Source organism: Salvelinus alpinus, chromosome 21, assembly GCF_045679555.1.
Source record: "Salvelinus alpinus chromosome 21, SLU_Salpinus.1, whole genome shotgun sequence".
NCBI classification, from domain to species: domain Eukaryota; kingdom Metazoa; phylum Chordata; class Actinopteri; order Salmoniformes; family Salmonidae; genus Salvelinus; species Salvelinus alpinus.
In genome coordinates this window covers 4,449,272-4,473,511 of record NC_092106.1, presented here as the reverse complement: position 1 = coordinate 4,473,511, position 24,240 = coordinate 4,449,272, and the positions used below count along the sequence as shown (strand labels likewise).

The 24,240-nt window shown below is 44.3% G+C and overlaps 1 protein-coding gene and 3 long non-coding RNA genes across 4 annotated transcripts in view; all 4 read left to right on the top strand.

Moving 5' to 3' along the window:
* Positions 1-8,085: 8,085 nt before the first annotated feature.
* Positions 8,086-9,389, top strand: LOC139547616 (uncharacterized). Its single transcript, XR_011669563.1, has 4 exons — positions 8,086-8,293; positions 8,681-8,784; positions 8,900-9,053; positions 9,303-9,389. It is a non-coding gene; the product is annotated as an uncharacterized lncRNA (long non-coding RNA).
* A 1,429-nt stretch (positions 9,390-10,818) lies between these two features.
* Positions 10,819-11,814, top strand: LOC139547617 (uncharacterized). Its single transcript, XR_011669564.1, has 3 exons — positions 10,819-11,046; positions 11,281-11,468; positions 11,708-11,814. It is a non-coding gene; the product is annotated as an uncharacterized lncRNA (long non-coding RNA).
* A 2,103-nt stretch (positions 11,815-13,917) lies between these two features.
* Positions 13,918-16,024, top strand: LOC139547615 (uncharacterized). The gene is made up of 4 exons (XR_011669562.1): positions 13,918-14,049; positions 14,778-14,894; positions 15,237-15,398; positions 15,818-16,024. It is a non-coding gene; the product is annotated as an uncharacterized lncRNA (long non-coding RNA).
* A 438-nt stretch (positions 16,025-16,462) lies between these two features.
* The window catches only part of LOC139547482 (zonadhesin-like), a 51,316-nt gene continuing 43,538 nt past the window's right edge, over positions 16,463-24,240 (top strand). The window contains exons 1-7 of the mRNA XM_071356366.1: positions 16,463-16,629; positions 17,219-17,347; positions 17,630-17,845; positions 18,509-18,687; positions 18,900-19,002; positions 23,466-23,624; positions 23,950-24,112. Coding sequence (XP_071212467.1) covers positions 16,548-16,629; positions 17,219-17,347; positions 17,630-17,845; positions 18,509-18,687; positions 18,900-19,002; positions 23,466-23,624; positions 23,950-24,112 — 1,031 coding nt within the window. The 5' untranslated portion in view covers positions 16,463-16,547. The remainder of the gene's footprint in view (positions 16,630-17,218; positions 17,348-17,629; positions 17,846-18,508; positions 18,688-18,899; positions 19,003-23,465; positions 23,625-23,949; positions 24,113-24,240) is intronic.

The window sequence follows — 24,240 nt, the reverse complement described above, 5'->3', positions numbered from 1 at the left end:
GCTATCCCTCTGTCCTGAGCTATCCCTATGTCCTGAACTACCTTGTCCCAGAGCTGTCCTTGATTCTGGTGTTGCCCCTAAATTTAGGTGGGGTTATTTGGAGGGTGGTCATTGTGGGGAGGCTAAGGAAGCGGGGATTGATTATGGTGGGGTGGGAACCACGCCCGGAGCCTAAGCCACCACCGTGGTCAGATGCCCACCCAGACCCTCCCCTGGACTTTTTGGTGATGCGTTCGGAGTACGCATCTTGAGGGGGGGGTTATGTCACGTTCCTGACCTGTTTTCTGTTTAGTTTTGTGTGTTAGTTGGTCAGGACGTGAGTTTGGGTGGGCATTCTATGTTATCTGTTTCTATGTTGGTTTAGGGTTGCCTGGTATGGCTCTCAATTGGAGGCAGGTGTTTGGCGTTCCTCTAATTGAGAGTCATATTTAGGTAGGCTGTTCACAGTGTTTGTTTGTGGGTGGTTGTCTCCTGTGTCTGTGTCGATGTTTGCACCTTACGGGACTGTTACGGTTTGTTCATTTCATGTAGGCTATTTTTTCCCTGTTCGTGCGTTCTCGTGTTTATGTATGTTCGTCGTTCAGGTCTGTCTACTTTCGTTTTGTTATTTTGTATCATTATCAAGTATAGTTCGTTTTCGTCTTGTCTTTAATAAATCATTCATGTCATTTCAACGCGCTGCACCTTGGTTCAATCCCTGCTCCTCCTCTTCGGATGAAGAGGAGGAGGACCGCCGTTACAGATGTAGCCAAAATTTTAATGATCTTTTCTGTATTTTCATTATTACTGGAAAGCGGCCCAATTCTGCCCTACATGCATTAGTTGGTGTATTTCTCTGGACTTGTAGGACTTTCCGACAGAATTCTGCATGTAGGGTTTCAATTGGATGTTTGTCCCACATTTTAAAGTCCAGTTTATTGAGCGGCCCCCAAACCTCACTTCCGTAAAGAGCTATTGGTAGGATTACACTGTCAAATATTTTGGTCCAAATTCTAATTGGGATGTTGATTTTGAATAATTTCATTTTTATTGCATACAATGCTCTGCGGGCTTTTTCTTTGAGTGCATTCACTGCCATATTAAAGTTTCCCGATGCAGATATGGTCAGACCAAGGTAGGTGTAATTTTTTGTGTGTTCAATTATGGTGTTGTTCAGGGTGAATTTATATTTGTGTTTCTGACATCTGTTTTGTTTTTGGAAAATCATGATTTTAGTTTTTGGGAAATTTACTGCCAGGGCCCAATTATGGCAATATTGCTCTCTCTCTCTCTCTCTCTATCCCTCTCTCCTGCCCCTTTCTCTCTCTCTCTATCCCTCTCTCCTGCCCCTCTCTCTCTCTCTCTCTCTCTCTCTCTCTCTCTCTCTCTCTCTCTATCCCTCTCTCCTGCCCCTTTCTCTCTTTCTCTCTCTCTCTCTCTCTCTCTCTCTCTCTCTATCTCTCTCTCTCTCTATCCCTCTCTCCTGCCCCTTTCTCTCTTTCTCTCTCTTTCTCTCTCTTTCTCTCTCTCTCTCTCTCTCTCTCTATCTCTCTCTCTCTATCCCTCTCTCTCTATCCCTCTCTCTCTATCCCTCTCTCCTGCCCCTTTCTCTCTTTCTCTCTCTCTCTCTCTCTCTCTCTCTCTCTCTCTCTCTCTCTCTCTCCCTCTCTCCTGCCCCTTTCTCTCTTTCTCTCTCTCTCTCTCTCTCTCTCTCTCTCTCTCTCTCTCTCTATCCCTCTCTCCTGCCCCTTTCTCTCTTTCTCTCTCTTTCTCTCTCTCTCTCTATCCCTCTCTCCTGCCCCTTTCTCTCTTTCTCTCTCTTTCTCTCTCTCTCTCTCTCTCTCCTGCCCCTTTCTCTCTTTCTCTCTCTTTCTCTCTCTCTATCCCTCTCTCTCTATCCCTCTCTCCTGCCCCTTTCTCTCTCTCTCTCTCTCTCTCTCTCTCTCTATCCCTCTCTCCTGCCCCTTTCTCTCTTTCTCTCTCTCTCTCTCTATCCCTCTCTCCTGCCCCTCTCTCTCTCTCTCTCTCTCTCTTTCTCTTTCTCTTTCTCTTTCTCTCTCTCTCTCTCTCTCTCTCTCTCCTGCCCCTTTCTCTCTTTCTCTCTCTCTCTATCTCTCTCTCCTGCCCCTTTCTCTCTTTCTCTCTCTCTCTTTCCCTCTCTCTGCCCCTTTCTCTCTTTCTCTCTCTCTCTCTCTCTCTCTCTCTCTCTCTCTCTCTCTCTCTCTCTCTCAATTCAATTCAATTCAATTCAAGGGGCTTTATTGGCATGGGAAACATGTGTTAACATTGCCAAAGCAAGTGAGGTAGGTAATATACAAAAGTCAAATAAACAATAAAAATGAACAGTAAACATTACACATACAGAAGTTTCAAAACAATAAAGACATTACAAATGTCATATTATATATATGCAGTGTTGTAACAATGTACAAATGGTTAAAGCACACAAGTTAAAATAAATAAACATAAATATGGGTTGTATTTACAGTGGTGTTTGTTCTTCACTGGTTGCCCTTTTCTTGTGGCAACAGGTCACAAATCTTGCTGCTGTGATGGCACACTGTGGAATTTCACCCATTGGAATCTCTCTCTCTCTCTCTCTCTCTCTCTCTCTCTCTATCCCTCTCTCCTGCCCCTTTCTCTCTCTCTCTCTATCCCTCTCTCTCTATCCCTCTCTCCTGCCCCTTTCTCTCTTTCTCTCTCTCTCTCTCTCTCTCTCTCTCTCTCTCTCTCTCTCTCTCTCTCTCTCTATCCCTCTCTCCTGCCCCTTTCTCTCTTTCTCTCTCTCTCGCTCTCTCTCTCGCTCTCGCTCTCGCTCTCTCTCTCTCTCTCTCTCCTGCCGCTTTCTCCATCTCTCCCAGGTTGGTTCTGTGTGTCTGCTGCCTGGAACTCCCAGCCCTTTGACTTGGACAACTACACTAACGCCAACTGTCTGTGTCCTGCCACCTCCACCGGGGGCCACTGTCAAGAGGGCTTCTACTGCCCCCAAGGAAGCTCTGAGCCTCTGCCCTGCCCTCCCGGGGCCTTCTGCAACATATCTGGTACTGTGTGTGTCACACCATGTTGTGTCACCCCAATCAAGACTCCTTTTTCAGCTTGTTGCTCATTAGCGTGGAACACCACCCACGGGACGTACGTTTGACACCCCTGTGGATGGTTTGAGTACATTTTATTCTGAGAGTAAAGATCTCAATCGAAAAGATCTCAATCGACATTCATATTACTAAATTGAAACTGTGAAGAAATGATAATGGACCTACATTTATAGTCTCTTCACTCTGTCCAGCTTGGTAACAGTCATCAAAACGAATGCTAGAGAGTCAGTAAGCATTGAAAATTCCAAAAGCGATAGAGGACGTTTTTTTGTTGCTAATTTTGACAGGAAATATAACAAATAGTTTGACACTGCTGGCGTAGAATTTAAAATACCGTACTGTAGCAGGATTGGGGTCAATTCCATTTCAATTGACTGAATTGAAATGGAATTGACCCCAACCCTGGGGAGTCAATTTGGAGCTGAAACAGTAACTCAGTATTCGATTCTTCAGTAAATATGGATGATTTTAACCTGAGGAAGCAGAGCTTTCAAATGCATACACACTCATACAGTTAGTTATATACTCATTCCTCAACATGTTGTCCAATAGGTCTGGCCCTGCCCATGGGACCCTGCTCCCCTGGCTTCTACTGCACAGAGGGAGCCACTCAGGCCAAACCCACTGACGGAGAGACGGGCAACATCTGTCCTTCTGGAACCTACTGTGGTACTTGAGACAGCAGCACTCACCCTGCTTCTTAATTAGTCAAAACAAATCTGTGTTCTTACTGGACGCTTTAAGGTAGTAACCCCACATTTCACTGACGTGTGGTGAGCTTGATGTGTGGTGAGCTTTCTGGCACAAAATGTCTGCTACGCGTTGACAATGGAAGACTTTTGTCTCTCTCCCAACCATACACTGCAAAGGGCTTTGAACACCTGGAAAAGTCCTTTTACAAATCAACTCTATTATCATTTTTTCGTTGCCTCAGTCCACTCCGACTGTCTCCGTCTTGACGACAACCGTGAGTCGTGCTGATAGTTATCATTCGTCTTTGCTAGCAGTGGAGTGAAGTTGTCTTTTTCTCTCAGGTGAAGGCTCTGGGGAGCCAGAGCTGTGTCCCGCTGGTACTTTCTCCACAGCCTCAGGCCTCTCCGATGGGTCTCAGTGTCAGGCTTGCACTGCAGGGTTTTACTGCGCTGCTGCAGGCCTGAGGGTCGCCACTGGGCTATGTAGCGAGGGTGAGTTCATTTTGGCTTAATCGTAAATCGCTCCCAATTGCTCACTGATAGGCCAGGTGGAAGTTTCATCATATTGCTTACAAATCAAATCCTCTCGGATCTCCACAAGTGCATGTGGTCTAGGGGTACATTTGGAGTTGGGCCGTAAACTGTTCTTGTAGGTTAACTCTGTCCTCCTAGCTAGACGTGCCTTCAGGTCTCCCATCAATGTTAGAAATGCTTTCACGCTGCTCCCTATTGTTACGTTATATTTTATTGATATTTTATGCCAGCTTATTCTCATGCCTTATTGCTTAATTATTTATCCATGAGATGGTCATTGAGATGGTTACAGCATCTCTAGCCAAGAGGTAGTGTCACAACACAAAGGCGATCACTGGAACCAGAGGAAAGAGAGACTGTCGGTATTGTAACTCTGTCTCTATCGTGGTGTTCTAGGTTACTGGTGCCCTCCAGGTCAGAGGGTGGCCACAGCCCTGGCTTGCCCAGCAGCCCACTACTGTCCCCAGGGAAGTGCAGTTCCTGAGCCCTGCCCCTCTGGAACCTTACAGGACAGAGAGAAACAGGCCACCTGTCATATCTGTGAAGCGGGTAGGTACTGTAATTGTATGAGCTCTCTCTCTCTCTCTGTTAACAGTACACTGTTCTGTGTTCTGGATCATTCCACATACTTAGGGCCCAGAGTTTTTCCTTACTATGTGACCTGACCAGGAAAAACTAGTTATAACCTATACAACTCTGGACACTAAGTTATAGCCAATTACAAGGACCCACAGTCAGGTCACATGGTCAGAAATGACCCAGGACAGATATTGGCGAGCTAATTATTGATCAAAGCTGTGTACTAAAATACATAAACAACACACTGTATTTTTCCTTCTAGGTTATTACTGTGACCTGAGGTTGGGCCTGGCGAATGCCTCGGTGCTTCGGCCCTGCCCTAAAGGACATTACTGCCCCCCAGGCACTGCTTTGCCCACCCAGAACCCCTGCCCCCCAGGCTCATTCAACCCCAGAGAGCGAATAGACCGCCTGACAGGCTGCATGCTCTGTCCTCCAGGACAGTTCTGTCCTGCCATGGGACTCGCTGAACCTGCAGGTGAGATAGATCTTCTTTCTCCTGAAGCGTTCACTACTTCCCACAAATCTGAACGCATTGGATTGGTGGAGCCATGGGCTGGTGGGAGTTGTCACTACATTTCTTAGACCAGTCATTTCCTGGTATAATCAGTGAAGGGAAGTGGACATGTGCACATTGTGGGAGGAAGGAGAGATAATTGGGATATAGGTTATTGATGTATCACCTATTTTTGTGACACTTCTCTTTTTCTCACCCAGTTTCACATCAACTATACAGTCAGGTCCATAATTATTGTCACCCTTGATAACGATTAGCAAAAAAGACTATATAAAATAAATTATACAAATACTGAGCTATATTGTATGCTCAAAATAGAATAAAATATATTATTTTATGGGAGCTATATATACAGTATATATACAGTATATTGGAAGTTAACTCATCGTGATATAACCAGAGCTTGGCTCCTATGCTTGGTAATGCAATGCAGTGTGACAGGTACTGAACAGCAGGAAGAAGCAAACATTGATGATTTGTATGTAGGTTACTGCAACGCTGGCTTCTGGTGCAGGGAGGGGGCGTACTCCCCCAGTCCTGTGGATGGCCTCTCAGGCTTTCTGTGTCCTGCTGGACAATACTGCCCCTCAGGTAGCTCTCTGTTCCTACTCCTACTGCGTAGCTCTCAAATACTTGTTATTTTACTTTGAGTAGCCTAGAGATGATGTATAATATTACTCAGTATTAATACTGCGTCTGACCAGTTTGATCATTACAGTACTGTTATAAACTGACTGGAGATTTCGGGACCAGTAATCTCGCTGCGTAGTGTATACTCCTGCATCCGTCAATAGATTTGTGTATACAGTTTATGATGGGATTCTACAACACACCAGTTGCTACGACATTGTAGGCATTGAGATTTCTCTGGGTCTGCTCTGCAGGTACCCCTGCCCCTGTGCCCTGTCCTTTGGGTACCTGGTCGAACAGTACTGGCCTGGCGAACCAGGAAGAGTGCCGACCCTGCCCTGGAGGACTCTACTGCGACTCTATCAGCCTCACCGCTCCCACTGGGTCTTGCGCTGGAGGGTATACACCAACCACTGTCTCACTCGTACACAGGCTGAGTTCCAATTCCCTACCCCTTTCCCCTGAAGTGGAAGTTTTCTTACTCCCCCTCGTGGATTTAAAAGGATAGTTCACCTAAAACATAGTTATACTTTATACTATATAACTACACCAAGCAATTGGTCGATGTAAGAAGGGGAGTCGTATTTCTTACACCGTCGTTCCGTGGGGAGTAAACAAGGGCACACTCAGGGGAAAAAGGGTAGATAATCTGACAAAGGATACAGTATTTGTTTTTTTATTCAGTAGTTCAGTTAACATGTGTTCTTCCTTTTCTGTGCAGATATTATTGTCTTGAGAGAGCAGTGACACCCACTCCCGCTGATGGCCCTACAGGCGGACCCTGTCTAGAGGGTCACTATTGTCCCATAGGAACCACTCAGCCGTTGTCCTGTGATCCAGGGACGTATATGATTGTAACACATGCAACTCAATGTGAGCCCTGTACCCCTGGCTGGTACTGTGTGTCAGGCACCCTGCAACTGTGTCCTGCAGGTCAGTAAAGCAATTATTATATTTTAAAAAACAAGTTGAAAAAATAATATAAGGTATCAATTGATTAAACCCTCGACATCAGCTATTCTAGGTCTCTCAAACAACAATACGGTGTCCCTCATTACTTAATAACCTTTTTAGGGTATCTGTACTTTAATTAACTTTTTACTCCATACATTTTCCCTGACACCCAAAAGTACTCATTTTGAACTACTTAGCAGGACATGAAAATTGTCCAATTCACACACTTATCAAGAGAACATCCCTGGTCATCCCTACTGCCTCTGATCTGGCGGACTCACTAAACACAAATGCTTCGTTTGTGAATTATGTCTGAGTGTTGGAGTGTGCCCCTGGCCATCTGTAATTTGCAAAAACAAGAACACTGCAATCTGGTTTGTTTAAAGATTCACTGTGCAGAAATTGCTCCTCCATTTCCTGGTTGCTAAAATACTAATAGTTCGCCTAATTTTAGTTTATGTGACAAAACAAGCAGGTATAGTGTAGAGAATCATTGTGCCATCTAAACCACTGTGAAATATATTTTCCGTAACCAAAACGATTGTATTTTCAGCTTTTTGAAGCTGGTGTACAAATCCGAATGTAAAAGAAGCAAAAATGTAACTTGACAACGGGAAGCATAGAAAAGCAGACATTGAACAGCTCTACCGCTTCTTAGACTTGCTTTTGATGGGAATGACAGATCTATAACACACATTTCTATGCGAATTTGGTCAGCTTGGCCAAAAAGTTACATATTGCAGCTTTTATTACAAGGAATTTGAAATGATTTATACTTTTACACTTACTTTTGATACTTAAGTATATTTAACACCAAATACTTTTAGACTTGAACTCTAGTAGTATTTCACTTGATATCTTTCACTTAAGTCATTTAAGGCATCTTTACTTTTACTCAAGTGTGACAATTGGGTACTTTTCCCACCACTGCTCATTACGAGACTACATTGATAAGGATATGAAAATCGGCAACTATCTATACTGTATAACCACAGCACCCCACATGAAGAAAAAGTGGAACTTTTGATTGAATGGCACATTGGTTCGTACTCTTGCACCAAAAAAAAATCTTTTTTTTCTTCTTTGCCCTCTAGGTTTTTACTGTCCCGAGGGAACGGGACATGACTTGAGAGCTTGTCCAGAGGGCACATACAGCCCTGAGCTGGGCTTGACATCCATCAGCCAGTGCAGGCAGTGTGACGGTGGCCATTACTGTCCACTTAGGAATGGCACCTCAGTCACAGGACAGTGCCTGGAGGGGTATTACTGTTCCTACGGAAACACCTCTCCACAGCCTTCCTCTCACTCTGCAGGTGATGCACATGCACCATTCATGTTGGACAATCTCTATCTAGTAATGGTTCTGGTCGCACTTTAAATTGACCTCAACTTATAAAGAATTCAGCGAACGTTCATAATGTCTTCATGAGAACTATACATATGCTTCATAAATATTTTATGAGCAAAGGTCTTCACATCTGGTGATATGCCAAATGTGGCATAACCCTTTTGTCATCCATTATAATGAAATTAGCTTATGAATGGTTTCTAAAGGATCTATGGCCTTATAAATGGTCTATGAAGGGTACGTAAAGATTTTAAAGTTACAGTTTGTTTAAAGTGGGACTGTGGCTCCTTCTATTACAACTCACATGCACATTGGATCTGTCTGATGACACACTGTACTGTCTTTGCTTCAGGTGGAGGACCATGCCCTGCAGGTCACTACTGCCCTAGAGGTACCATCGATCCTCAACCTTGTCCCATTGGCACATTCAGCAACCTGACCAAACTAGTCTCCCAGGTATATTAGTTTCTCAAGGCTCAATACGCTCAATATTCCTGACATTTCCTCCCGAGACCACAGCACAGTGACTGCAGCCTGAGCTGTTGTTGCTATGCTCTACCTTCTCCCATAGAACGGCTGCCGGCCCTGCTCCCCAGGTTATTACTGTGACGCGTCTGGGCTAACAGCGCCTACAGGGGAATGCTGGGAAGGTTTTTATTGTCGCCGTGGAGCAGTTTTCCCCAACAGCCCTATCAGAGACAGCCGAGGAGGGCCGTGTCCACGAGGTAACTCACCAATTCACACCTCCTCCCCTGGGTTCGCAAATATAAAGGACTCCCCAGAATACCGTCTCCATCTCTCTTCTCTCTTCTCTCTTTCTCTCTCTCTCCATTTTCCTCAATCTTCTTTCTCCCCAAAGTGCTGTCTCTGTTGCCCCTATTGTCTCTGTCTCTCTCTCTCTCTGTGTGTCTTTCTCTACCTCTCTCCCTCTGTTTTTCGCTCTCCACTCATTGTTTCCTATTTCTCACACGCAGGTTATTTTTGCTCTAAGGGTTCGTCGGCTCCGCGAGAGTGTCCCCAGGGAGCCGTCAGTTTAGAGGAGGGTCGATCCAGCTGCAGCCCCTGTCTCCAGGGGTACGGTTACACACACACACACACTGCTCCCTCAGAGCGACTTCTCTCTAATACTGCTCTAACAAAGACACACTCAGTGTACACACACATGCCCGTAGGCTCCATGGGACTAAAGCTGTGAAGATAATATTATCGAATCATGTTGTTTTATCTTTGACTCCGGAGTGGCGCAGCGGTCCAAGGCGGTGCTAGAGGTGTCACTACAGACCGAGGTTCGATCCCGGGCTGTGTCCCAATCGGCTGTGATAGGGAGTCCCATAGGGCGGCGCTCAATTGGCCCAGTGCCGTCCAAGTTAGGGGAGGGTTTGGCTTGGGGGGGATTTACAAGTAGGGTGTCATTGTAAATAAGAATTTGCTCTTAACTGACTTGCCTAGTTAAGGTTAGAGATCTATTATGTAATATCTACAGCTCCAAGCCTGTTCCTCTTTCTAAGATCTGCTTTTATGGAGTACATAAGAAATCTGACAAATTGTTATGCCCACATTTTTGATTCCCAAGAGAGAGAGTGTGTGTGTGTGTGTGTGTGTGTGTGTCGCGTGCGTGTGTGCGGGTTCTTCCTTGGGTGTGTATTATGATGAATCAGATCCCAGCTTCTTACATATTTATTTCCTTTTCTCCAGTTATTACTGTCCTGGCAACAGCTCCCTCCATGAAACCAATGAGTGCCCTGCGGGTCATTACTGTCCAACTGGCACCTCCTCTCAGTACCAGTACCCATGCCCTGCTGGGACCAGCAACCCACACACTAGGATGGGCAGTCCACAGGACTGCCTGCCATGCCCCCCAGGTTGTACACATATCTATCTGGTTGTTATGGCCTATTTCATCGTATTTCTAATTCTTTTAATATATCAAACCGTTCTAGATGTCAAAAAGTGACTTTTCAAGATGCCTGTGCTGCGGGTAATGCATGTCGTTAACACCATCAGCTCACCCAGGGTGAAGCCAAGCGTCAAGTTCATTAGCCATCATCTAACAACATTGTACAATAACCGTTATAATGAAATACTTTCTTAAATGGGCCCCCTGGCAGTGCAGTGACTTCCATTTTGAAACGTAGGTTATTTTTGCTGGACTGTATAAGTTCCCTTTTTAATGCCCCCCAACTGAACATCATCTGAACAGGTATACATATAGTAACTGATAGAACGACACAGGCCTTTTATTTACAACATTTCTTGACATTTAACATGTTTGAGGTGCAAGCGGATGCCACATTCACCCATTGCCCCATTTTATAGCTATTTTAAAAGGAGATCTATCTAGCGATCCTGGTCTGATTGAGTGCTGGTCTAGGATCAGTTTGCCTAGATTATAATGAATAAGCTTACATGGAATGGGAGGACCTGATCCAAGATCAGATGAAAACAGGCCCTGGTCTGATTGGTCCTACCTCCTTTTCTCAGGGTTTTTCTGTGGCTTTCCTGGACTGAGTGCCGTATCGGGACAATGCATCGCTGGCTATCTTTGCCACTCTGGAGCAGTATCCCCGAAACCAGAAGACGGTGTGACCGGTGAGCGGTGTCCCCAAGGTCATTACTGTCCAGAGGGCTTGGCTGCAGCGCCATGTCCCTGTCCTCTAGGATATTACAGCAACACCACCAGGAACACACAACTCTCTGACTGCCTGCCTTGCCCTGCAGGTTGGTGCTGATCAAACACATTTTATTTGAAGTACGAAACCACTATTCTTTATCTTATGAAGAAACATTTTCTGATGTATATTTGACTGATATACTGCACATTACGTTTCTTCAGGGAGGAAAAGCTATTTAAATTCAATTTGAAAAGCAATTTATATTTGACTGGCATTTAAATGACTTTTGTCGGGCTCCTTTTATATTGCGCAACAGTGAAGACTTCTCTCTCAAATGCAGGGTTCATTTGTGCCAGCAGAGGGCTCTCCCTCCCTTCTCATCTCTGCCAGGCTGGCTCCTACTGCCCTTACAGACACAACTCCAGTCTCCCTGGCTCTGTCATCTGCTCAGCTGGGCATATGTGCCCACTTGGCAGTGCCATCCAGGTTCCCTGTGTGCCAGGGACTTACCAGGATCAACCTGGGCAGGTAGGGAGGAGGACATTCATAGCAGTATCATCTTGACCACCGGTCTAGTAAAGCTGAACAGTTTGTAGGGCCAGGAGTTTTTCTTGACCATGTAATCTAACCAGGAAAAACTCAGGACCCTGTTTGTAGGTTTTAACTGCGCTTAAATAAATCCTGGTCTGGTCTGAAATAAACTCCAGACTCTACATACACTGAATGCTGCGTGTTAATTACTATATTCTTTATCATCCCTTTCACAGGCAGAGTGTTTTACCTGTCCAGAAGGGTTTTACTGTGCAGGCTCAGTACGTCCTAACACAGAACAGGGAGTGGGAACACACATGCCAACCCCTTGTCTGAAGGGACACTACTGCCCCCCAGGTAGTGCATATAGGGCACTGTACTATTTGTCTGTATTGTAATAAGTGCCATGCATACCCTAGTGGCGAAGACATTGCTGAGAATGACACTAGACTATATGGCATCTGTGTGTGATTTTTCTTTTGGGTTCTCTAGGCACACGGTCTGGTGTGGAGTACCCATGCCCAGCTGGCACGTTTAGTGGGCAGACCAGCACGTCTAGTAAGAGTGGGTGTGTGCCCTGCCCTGCAGGGAAGTACTGCAGCTCTGCAGGGTTGGCAGTGCCTACTGGGCAATGCTCTCCTGGGTGGGTGGCAGCGTTATAGAAGAAACAAATCACGTTGAATCGTATCTCTGGTTCAGCATGTATGGTCCTTGAGATTTATGTTGAGTTGTCTCTATACTTGTGTTCCCGTTTCTTCCTCTATATTCTCTCTCCATCTATACCTTTCTTGTTTTTTCTATCTCGTACCTTCTCTCATTCTATTTTCTCTCTTATTTGCTCTCTCTCTTTCCCTCTACCTCTCTCCCTCCTTCCCTCCTCTAGGTACCTTTGTGTCCGAGGCTCTGTTACTTCTCAGCCAGCTGGAGATCCTACAGGTGGAAAATGCATCGCTGGGTCCTACTGCCCACTGGGTACCAGTCACATGTTTCTCTGCCCGCCTGGCACTTTCAGCTCCTTAGAAGGTGACATTTCAACTGGGGACATTTCAATATGAAGATCTTTTTTTTCTATATCCTCTACTGTTTGTATCACATTTATGTAAGCGCGGTTGCTGTATATGGCCCTTATAAATTATAGGTTTGTCATTATCTTTCATATAAAATTAACACATTCATATTGATTACATATGACCGAATGGAAGGCCTGAATTATATGAATTATATGAAAATTATGACAATTAATAAATGTAATATATAATATTACTATGGAAATGAACTCTATGTGTTCTGGTGTGTTTGCTGTGCAGGGGCAGTATCTGTGGCTGCGTGCCAGCCCTGTGTGCCTGGGCAGTACTGTGCAGGCTTTGGCCTTGCCTCCCCATCTGGTCCCTGCAGCGCTGGGTTCTACTGCCCAATAGGATCCAGAACCCCCGTGCCAAATCATAATGCAACAAGTAATAACGCAACAAGTACTTGAATCGGGTATTCTTGTTCAAGGCTCCAACAAAATGGTGAAATGTCTGTGGGTCCCCAAGGAGAGGTTTGAAAACAGTTTTTCCTGACAGTTTTTCCTGACTATGTGGGACCTAACCAGGAAAAACTCTGGTCTGAAGTAATAGACTAGATCTAGCACCCTGGCTATTTCTTTGACAGGTCATGGGGTCAGGTAAAACTCCAGGCCCCACTAATGATAATGACATAACATATGTTGTCCCTGTTACAGGAAATGCAACTTCTGTATATCCTCCTCGTGATGGAGAGGTCTTGGAACAGATCAATGGAGACCTGTGTCCAGGAGGCCACTACTGTCCGATTGGGACAGCTCAGCCAATACCCTGCCCCCCAGGTACACTATATTATAATGCACTCAGACAAGTTCCAAGGGCAATAGAACCTAATAGGTGTAACAATAAAGCTGTCATTAAGGCAGCTCATTAGAAAATGTAATCGGGCACTGTCACTCGTGATCGATGTGGCAATGTTATGCTATTTCTATTTTGTGTGTGTGTGTGTGTGTGTGTGTGTGTGTGTGTGTGTGTGTGTGTGTGTGTGTGTGTGTGTGTGTGTGTGTGCCACTTTCGATAACACGTGATGTGGTCCTTTAACAAGATTAGACAATGCTAGACCAAAAATAGATCTTCTCGTTGTTTGGCAGCATGATTTATGTTAAGTGTCTACAACTGTCGCTAGATTGAATAAACTGTTCATTTAGTGCTCCAAGTTGTCAGATACAAGACAGCCTCTTGGCAGGCTACATTATGTCACTCGTTGGTAAAAGGATGGTCTTTCTGTGGAACGATAATCAAATTAGACGCAATTACGAGATATACTGGAGCGTTTCCCCCCTCTCGTGGACAGATGACGCAATATTTGACTCCCAAATTAACCGAGATTAACCCTCCCTCTATTTCCTCTACTCCAGGCACCTTTCTAGGTGGATATGGTGGTCAATCAGAGGCAGACTGTGAGGCTTGTCCGTCTGGATTCTACTGCCCTGTGTGGGGGCAGACCACCACAGACCTCCGCTGTCCCCAGGGTTGGTTCTGTCCAGTAGGCGCCGTATCAGGGCATCAACCAGGTAAACCGGGTACAGCCGGGAAGAGAATGGCCTGGTTCCTCCCTAGGTTCCTTCCTTTTTTGTTGTTGTTTATACTTTGCCACTGTGCTTTTGCTTTGCCTGCTCTTTGGGGACTGAGCAGGGTAATTGTAAAGCACTTTGTGTCATCTGCAAACTTGATTGTTTGGTCTCATTCTCATTCTTCTCATATTACTCATCAGCCAGGGAGAGAAGGAGAAAGCCAGGGATGGGTGAATCACTGTAGATAAATGGGGATAATGTCCACTCATTGTTTGTATGGTATGACAATTAACAAAAGAAAAGTTGGCTGCTGCACATACAGAATGGCTCTGTGCTAGCCAAAAGTGTTATTTTTTTGTCTATTTCCTCCTTTGTTGAGGTGCTGATTAATGGAAAATGAACGATACAAATGAAAAAGAAAGTTTCACGCTCAAGAACAGATGTGTGTGTAACTTTCTTTTTCATTTGTCTATTTTCTGTGTCAAATTGAATGTGCATGAACACTCTCGATGTCATTGGATTCATTTCCTCATCAGCAAGGTTCATAAATAGCCTCCATAAATAGTATGATGCAACTCCTCCATGCTGCCACAGTCATTACACCCACTTCTCCCTGCAGTCCACAGGGTCTCCCAGCAGGGGCTAAATAATCCAATAGCGTTGCCATGACATCTAATTGAATATTTATAACGTTTGCTTCTGTTTCCTGTTTTGTTGCCTGTGTTTAGAATGTCAGTGCCCATCTGGTCACTCGTGCCCGTATGGAAGTGCCAAGCCTGTCATCTGTGCCCCTGGCACCTATCAGTCTTTGACTGGTCAGTCTACATGCAAGACCTGCCCACCAGGTGCCTACCATGTATGCCTGTATGATTCAAGGACACTTTTCTAACACATGAAAAGTCTTATTTTCGATGCTATTCGGCCTAAATCCTAACTTGGAAATCCACCCTTTTTAGCTAGCCCAGCTAGCCCGTTCAGATAGCCTGGTCTCAGATCTGTTTGTCCTGTCTTAGGGTCATTGTCACAGTGTTGGCATACTCATCTGGACCAGGCTAGGATTCCACACTACATGACATTTGTCATCCATTTAGCATAGCTTATATGTCTTTGGTAAAAATAAAAATAAATTATTGATAATAAAGAACATTCTATTCCAGCCATCTTCACTCTTTACTTTTCTGTTCCAGGTTATTACTGTGTGGAGGGAACCTCTGTCCCAGCACCGTGCCCAGCTGGCAGTGTGAGTCAGGCTGAGGGGAGAGCATCTCCGAGGGAGTGTTCTCCATGCCCTCCCGGGCTCTACTGCAGCAGCAGTGCTCTCACATCTCCCTCGGGACCCTGCTCTCCAGGTCAACACAGGATAATGTTTTAATAACGTTTTAATATCATGCAATTTCAGACTGCCCATGCTCTCCAGGTTAGACACACTATACAGGAATAACATATGAATAACATCTTAATAAGATATTATTTCAGGCATTGCCCATGTGCTTGGGGGACTCAAGAATTTATTGTGACCCCACCCCAAATCTAATGACACAATCTAATCAAAATGAAAACAAACCAATGAATACATCTTTCTCCAAAAACATTTGCATATTGCCTCATACAATAATCTGTTCTCTGAATTTTTTTAATTTTGGCGACCCCACTGCGGTTCCACCATCGTGACCCTGACTTTGAATACCACTGCCTTAGGTGACGGAAATCTTGGTTTCTGTTTTTATTGACGAGCTGTTCATTGTCTTTCCTCCTGTACGTCTGAAAGGCCACTTCTGTTCCCGTGGAGCTACTATTCCTGATCCAGTCTCCCAGACCTTTGGGGATGTCTGCCCTCTAGGACACTACTGCCCAGAGGGTAGTGGGTCGCCCAGGCCCTGTCCTGTGGGTAGCTACCTTCCAGAGAGGGGTGCTCCATCCCCCTCCCGCTGCTACCCTTGTCCCCCAGGAAGATACTGCCTCAACCCAGGCTCCTCACAATTCACAGGTGTGGAAAAACTCTCAACATTGCCTCTCTCATATCAACTAATGACTAAATGAAACTAGTGCCTGGAGTTTTTCCTGGTCAGGTCACCAGGAGTGTAATCATTACGCAGATTCTGTTGCAAAACGTTTTACAACAGAAACCGTTTACTTCAAACTGAATAAGCAAACAAGAGTTTCTATTGGACAAATTGATCAATGTCCCTCCCTGTTCCGTTTGCTCTGTTTGCTTCCGTTTCGTTCTTAAACGGTAAATGGTTTCCGTCAAACCAGGGCCTCCGGCATTTGGTCATGTGACCAGGAAGAAAAACCTGTGGTCACATATCATACAATTAGGCTCATTTGCACATTTGTCATTTCATGTTTTATATAAAGTTTGTACCTCGTTTTATGTTCACGTCAATGCCACACTCCTCTATACCGTAGGTCCTTGCTCCCCTGGTTTCTACTGTAGTGGAGGTGCAGACAGTGCTACACCCCAGGCTAACTCCTCCCAGCTCAGCTGCCTTTGTGGCATGATAAAGGTCCATCCTACCAATCAAGACCTTTGTTCCTGGTTACACAACACCTCCTGCTCACCTAACAGTATAGATACAGGTAAGGCAGTGTATATTTGACCATCAGAAAATAAATGGTGGCAGACGGCCGGTACGCGAACCCAATGTTAAAGGCCCAATGCAGACGTTTTTATGTCAATATCAAATAGTTTCTGGGTAACAATTAAGTACCTCACTGTAATACTTTTGATCAATTGAAGTCTGCGTGTTTAAGCTAGAGACTCAGTGCAATGGCTGGGAGCGGTCGTTTTTTTGTGAGATGAGTGAGGATCTTCTGAGCTCTTTCTCTCACAAAAACATCTGGACAGATCATACGGTTTGAGTTACAAACTATTTAACCTAACCCTCATTCACAAACCTGACCTTAACCATGAATTAATTTAGACCGCTATGCCTAAATAAAGTTTTTATTTTGCTGGTCGACTATCCACTTCCGACAGGTGAAACCAATGTCATGGACTCTATAGACTCTACTAATAGACTGTTGAATAGCTGGCCAGCACACACGCAAGACTTGGTTCTGGGTTGTTCTGAAATGATGGACTGTAGCGCTTGGAGGTGAATGCAAATGAGTTACAGTTGGAGGTTGTAGCCTCAACACATGTTTATTGCGTCATGTTCGTTTTTAGATGGCGATGGGAGCTGGATGGATGTCGTAACTAGGCCATGGTCAGGTCAGGCCTTGGCCGACTCTACACCTCATCCCAGGAGCCCACTTTATAAATGTGCTAACTTCAAAGGCGATGTGTGTCCCAAAGGTATGCATTGCCCGCTATGTGACCCATTGTACTCAAACGGTTGCTTCTATTTATGCCAATAGACTTAAAAACCGTGCAACATAAAAACAGATAGCTTTTTATTTAGTAGATAGTCAGCCTTTTTTTTTAACAGTGTTGTATTAAAGTGTGTTTTCTTGTAGACTGGATTAATATATTATTTTTCCAGGTTTTCAAAGTGCTTTACATTGTACGGGTTTAAACTCACCTCATCCACTACCAATGTATAGCATCAACCACAATATGTGTATGACTTTCCTATAGGTTTCTACTGTCCTGTAGGATCGGCCTACCCTCAGCCCTGTGACACTGGCTTCTACTGTGGTCAGACTGGTCTGGAAGCCCCCAGTGGCCTCTGTAACCCAGGCTATTTCTGCTCCAGGGGTTCCACGACCCCTCACGCCTCACTCTGCCCCCCTGGACACTACTGCCCCCAGGGCACACCTCTCCCTCTACCTTGCCCTCCTGGATCCCTGAAGGGTAAGAAACAGAAACACTAGCCTGGTCCGAAATCTGTTTGTGCTGTATAGCCAACAAATACAAATCTGGGACCAGGCTACAACAACACTGTTGCTTTACTGTTAATGGTTAAAACTGGTTAAAATGTTGACTATGACGATCATTTCAGGATATTTTGAGATGTTTGAATATCCTGCAAGGATCCTATAGGTCGGGATACTGTGAAAGATTAGAGGATAGGCCACCGTTTTTAAAAAAATAAGTTGCAAACGCTATCAGGAAGTTTTGTACTAATCCTCATCAGTGTTGAAGAGTCACGTCACTCTGTCGTTGTTGTCGATGCTGATGTCCTCACACACCCTGCTATCGAGCGTTTCTTATTGAACAAATTCAGATAGAACTTCGTGCCTACTGAATGTGACCCTGATGTCCTTACGTACGCCACTGGCTGTCACCCTGCTAGCTATTTACTGGTGCCGTGGAATATGAAAACGTAGTTCATTTAAAAACATTCTCCCCATGGCTACTATGACAGAGAGCTTGGTCACAATTTCATCTGTGTTTTGGAATGGGGCAATTAAAATCCTATATAATCAATGTTCTATGACGCTCAGAAAATGTCATGTCAGTCTGATGTGATTGTCTGATGCTGACCAACTGATCTGTGCCACTGTGTGTTGTTAGGTCGATCAGGCGGGTCCACAGTGGACGATTGCCAGCGTTGCCCCCCTGGTTATTACTGCGATCAGATAGGCTTGGTCGAGCCCAGCGGTCTGTGTGCTGCTGGCTACTACTGTCCTGGGGGACAGAGCACTGATAGACCGTCGCGACATGTGTGTGGAGTTGGTCATTTCTGCATGGAGGTTAGTGCAAATGTCCTAGGGGCTTGTGCAGTGATAAGTATGGCTAGTTTACTATATCCATACTGTACTAGCGCACCACCTAGAATGCATGTCAAATACACTGCTTCTTGGATAATCTTATTCCACAGATAACAGTGGCAACTTAAATCGTACTCATATCATAGTATGTATTATGTGTCATATTACAAATGTGTGTGTTGCTGGTCTTTCAGGGTAGCGTGAGAGAGAGAGCCTGTTCCCCAGGCAGCTACCAGCCTAGTGAGGGTCAGCACCGATGTGAGGTGTGTCCTTCTGGCTTCTACTGTCTTGAAGAAGGTAAGCAGGTATATCTATTCATTTTTTTTTTTAATGCATTTTTTATTGATGTCTTGATAAAATAACAAGATAGACCCATGACATCATAGATAATCACACACACACACACAAATAAGTGACAAAGAAACATTTATGAAATTATCAAATAAAATGAATGAGCAATTTACTGTTAAACCTATACAGCTAAAACCTCTTTATTCTCCCAAATCGCTGTTTTACATGAAGATAAACCTCCCATAAACAAAATACATATGTAAGCAATCAAAACTTTATATTCATAGCAGGTGATCCATCAGCAGTTTGTATATTGAAAATATCTTTATTCAAAGGACTTTGTATTTATTTCTCTTTTTGCTAACAAATACATCAAAAAATGATGTGCTTTGGTTACGATTGCCAATGGGATTAAGGTCTGGGGAGTTTCCTGGCCATGGAACCAAAATATCGATGTTTTGTTCCCCGATCCACTTAGTTTTCACTTTTGCCTTATGGCAAGGTGCTCCATCATGCTGGAAAAGGCATTGTTCATCACCAAACTGTTCCTGGATGGTTGGGAGTAGTTGCTCTCGGAGGATGTGTTGGTACCATTCTTTATTCGTGGCTGTGTTCTTAGGCAAAATTGTGAGTGAGCCCACTCCCTTGGTTGAGAAGCAACCCCACACATGAATGGTTTCAGGATGCTTTACTGTTGGCATGACACAGGACTGATGGTAGCGCTCACCTTGTCTTTTCCAGACAAGCTTTTTTCAGGATGCCCCAAACAATCGGAAAGGGGATTCATCAGAGAAAATTACTTTAGCCCAGTACTCAGCAGTCCAATCCCTTTACCTTTTGCAGAATGTCAGTCTGTCCCTGATGTTTTTCCTGGAGAGAAGTGGCTTCTTTGCTGCCCTTCTTGACACTAGGCCATCCTCCAAAAGTCTTCGCCTCACTGTGTGTGCAGATGCACTCACACCTGCCTGCTGCCATTCCTGAGCAAGCTCTGTACTGGTGGTGCCCCGATCCCGCAGCTGAATCAACTTTAGGAGACGGTCCTGGCGCTTGCTGGAGTTTCTTGGGCGCCCTGAAGCCTTCTTCACAACAATTGAACCGCTCTCCTTGAAGTTCTTGATGATCCGATAAATGGTTGATTTAGGTGCAATCTTACTGGCAGCAATACCTTTGCCTGTGAAGCCCTTTTTGTGCAAAGCAATGATGGCGGCACGTGTTTCCTTGCAGGTAACCATGGTTGACAGAGGAAGAACAATGATTCCAAGCACCACCTTCCTTTTGAAGCTTCCAGTCTGTTATTCGAACTCAATCAGAATGACAGAGTGATCTCCAGCCTTGTCCTCGTCAACACTCACACCTGTGTTAACGAGAGAATCACTGACATGATGTCAGCTGGTCCTTTTGTGGCAGGGCTGAAATGCAGTGGAAATGTTTTTTTTTTGGGGGGGGGGATTCAGTTAATTTGCATGGCAAAGAGGGACTTTGCAACTAATTGCAATTCATCTGATCACTCTTCATAACATTCTGGAGTATATGCAAATTGCCATCCTACAAACTGAGGCAGCAGACTTTGTGAAAATGTATATTTGTGTCATTCTCAAAACTTTTGGTCACGACTGTAGACGTCACCTCCCCAGCTATACATTTTATGACCCCAATGAGTATCCCTCTGGCTCCCCTGTGGAATGTCCATTATCCTCTTTGTTTAGCCAGAATCCCACCTCGTCCATCTTCTGTTCTGGGCCTGACCCTGCTGTCTGATACTAGGCAATTTCTTCTTCTCTGATTAGGTCATGGTTTCTAAATTAGCATACACACAGTTTCATGGCCTAAACTCCATTAATACTCACAGTAATCATTCACTACACAGGATACAAAACAAACTACAGTTGAACTTGAAACATGTTACATTTAAATATAATCCATCAAGACTATAAATGTAGGTCCATCATCATTTCTATTTCTACACAGTTTCGATTTGGTTTTAGTCATTTTATCGACGATTGAGATACTTTTCCCTCCGGTTTTATTCCACACACTTGTCATCTCCTGTTTGGACTCTCTGCAACTCTCTGCTGGCTGGGCTCACCGCTTGTGCCATCAAACCCCTGAAACTCTTCCAGAATGCCTCAGCCCGCCTCGTGTTTCACTTTCCCATGTTCTCCCACATCAGCCTGCAATCTGGCTCCTAGTTGAAACTCACATCTCTTTCAAGACCATGTCAGGACAGCTGAGTCCCTGCCCATTTTCCTGAAACATCTGAAAACTTTTTTATTGCACTTGTCTGTTCTCACTAGCTTTGCTGACTTTGCTGATAGTTGCTTTATTGAGGATAAATGTTGACTTAATATGACTGTGATATGTGGTTGTCTCTAGCTACCTTAAGGTGAATGCACTAACTGTAAGTCTCTCTGCATAAGAGAGTGCTAAATGACTGAAATGTAAAATAAGTCATGAATCATTTTTTTATATGGGTAATATACACTGAGTGCATTATGAACACCTGCTCTTTCCATGACATGGACTGATCAGGTGAATCCAGGTGGAAGCTATGATCCCTTATTGATGTCACTTGCTAAATCAACTTCAATCAGTGTAGATGAAGGGGAGGAGACAGGTTAAAAAAATATTTTTAAGCCTTGAGACAATTGATACATAGATTGTGTACAGTGCCTTGCAAAAGTATTCATCCCCCTTGGCATTTTTCCTTTTTTGCATTACAACCTGTAATTTAAATAGATTTTTATTTGGATTTCATGTAATGGACATACACAAAATAGTCCAAATTGGTGAAGTGAAATGAAAACAATTACTTGTCTCAAAAAACAAATTTTTTTTACGGAAAAGTGGTGTATATGTATTCACCCCCTTTGCTATGAAGCCCCTAAATAAGATCTGGTGCAACCAATTACCTTCGGAAGTCACATAATTTGTTAAATAAAGTCCACCTGTGTGCAATCTAAGTGTCACATGATCTGTCACATGATCTCAGTATATATACACGTGTTCTGAAAGGCCCCAGAGTCTGCAACACCACTAAGCAAGGAGCACCACCAAGCAAGCGGCACCATGAAGTTGGTCAGGGACAAAGTTGTTGGTGATAAAAAAATATTAGAAACTTTGAACATCCAACGGAGCACCATTAAATCCATTATTAAAAATGGAAAGAATATGGCACCACAACAAACCTGCCAAGAGAGGGCTGCCCACCAAAACTCACGGACCAGGCAAGGAGGGCATTAATCAGAGAGGCAACAAAGAGACCCAAGATGAGTATCTGTCCATAGGACCACTTTAAGCCGTACACTCCACAGAGCTTGGCTTTACGGAAGAGTGGCTAGAAAAAAGCCATTACTTAAAAAAAAAAAATGCCAACACGTTTGGTATTTGCCAAAAGCCATGTGGGAGACTCCCAAAACATATGGAAGAAGCTACTCTGGTCAGATGAGACTAAAATTGAGCTTTTTGGCCATCAAGGAAAACGCTATGTCTGGCGCAAACCCAACACCTCTCATCACCCCGAGAATACCATCCCCACAGTGAAGCATGGTGGTGGCAGCATCATGCTGTGGGGATGTTTTGGTCAGGGAGCAACACTCGAGTGGTTTAAGGGAAACATTTAAATGTCTTGGAATGGCCTTGTCAATCAAATGAGAATCTGTGGTATGACTTAAAGATTGCTGTACACCAGCGGAACCCATCCAACTTGAAGGAGCTGGAGCAGTTTTGCCTTGAAGAATGGGCAAAAATCCCAGTGGCTAGATGTGCCAAGCTTATAGAGACATAGCCCAAGAGACTTGCAGCGGCAATTGCTGCAAAAGGTGGCTCTACAAAGTATTGACTTTGAGCGTGGTGAATAGTTATGCACGCTCAAGTTTTCAGTATTTTTTGTCGTATTTCTAGTTTGTTTCGCAATAAAACATATTTTGCATCTTCAAAGTGGTAGGCATGTTGTGTAAATCAAATGATACAATCCCCCCAAAAATCAATTTTAAGTCCAGGTTGTAAGGCAAGAAAATAGGAACAATGCCAAGGGGGTGAATACTTTCGCAAGCCACTGTATGTGTGCCACTTTAAACGGTGAATAGGCAAGACAAAATATTTAAGTGCCTTTTTAACGGGGTGTGGTAGTAGGTGCCAGGTGATTATACCCTGATGAAGACAGCTTGTGTGTTGAAACGTTGAACATTACATTTTTGCATCTGAGCTCCTACGGTGTGCGGCTCTCCTTTATTTTTTCAAGTGTTCCACTCCGCTAGCCAGCATCTCGCTTAAATAGGTGTGCGTTTCTTTCGCCTTTAAAGTTCAAAGTTTCAAAGTAAATGGAAAACCTGACAATCTACTTTCTAAGAAGAGCATGTACTCTGTACGTGGTGAATAAACTTTGAATAAATGTTGAACTTGCTCTTTGAAAAAAGAGCTTTATAAAATCAAGTTGATTAATTGATTGATTTCATCCACCCTGAATCCAGGAAGGACACACTTGGTTCCCTGCGGAAGAGGATTCTATTGTCCACGTGGAACAGCCAATAAGCATCCTTGTCCATCCGGGACCTATGGAAACTTATCAGGATTGGCTGACGTATCGGAATGCTCTTTGTGTGAACCGGGGATGTACTGTGAAGGAACAGGTATATATTAGCCTCATCCCATATTGCGTCCCTAGGCTGCATCCCAAATGGCACCCTATTCCCAATGTAGTGCACTACTTTTGACCAGGGCCCATAGGGAATAGGGTTCCATTAGTGCAGGGTATAGCAGGCTATCATTTGGTACCCAAACTGTATGTGCTCTAGCCAACTCTTCTATCGTCCGTTGTCATGCCATACAATATCATAGCAGTTAGGCTGGAGCACATGCAGGGATGATGCTAGATACAGTATATAACACTAACAGTTCATTTTAGTTCATAATCATGTTATTTTACATTGTTTTTCTGAATATCTTTCTTTGAAGGGAGAATTTCCCCCAGTGGTCCGTGCAGTGCAGGGTTTGTGTGTTTTGGGGCCGCCTCTCAACCCTCCCCCTCAGACAACATCACAGGAGCTCCATGTCCTCCTGGATTCTACTGTCCTGTTGGGAGCTCCGTACCATCGCCCTGCCCTAAAGGCACATTCAGGTACCCACTGTGTGTGATATCTATACAAAATAAAGGCAGCTATTAAGATATTGTCAGAGTATGTTTCATATTTACATTTTGTGTTACATCTTGATCTTCCAATATTATTGTCACTAAAACATGTTTTA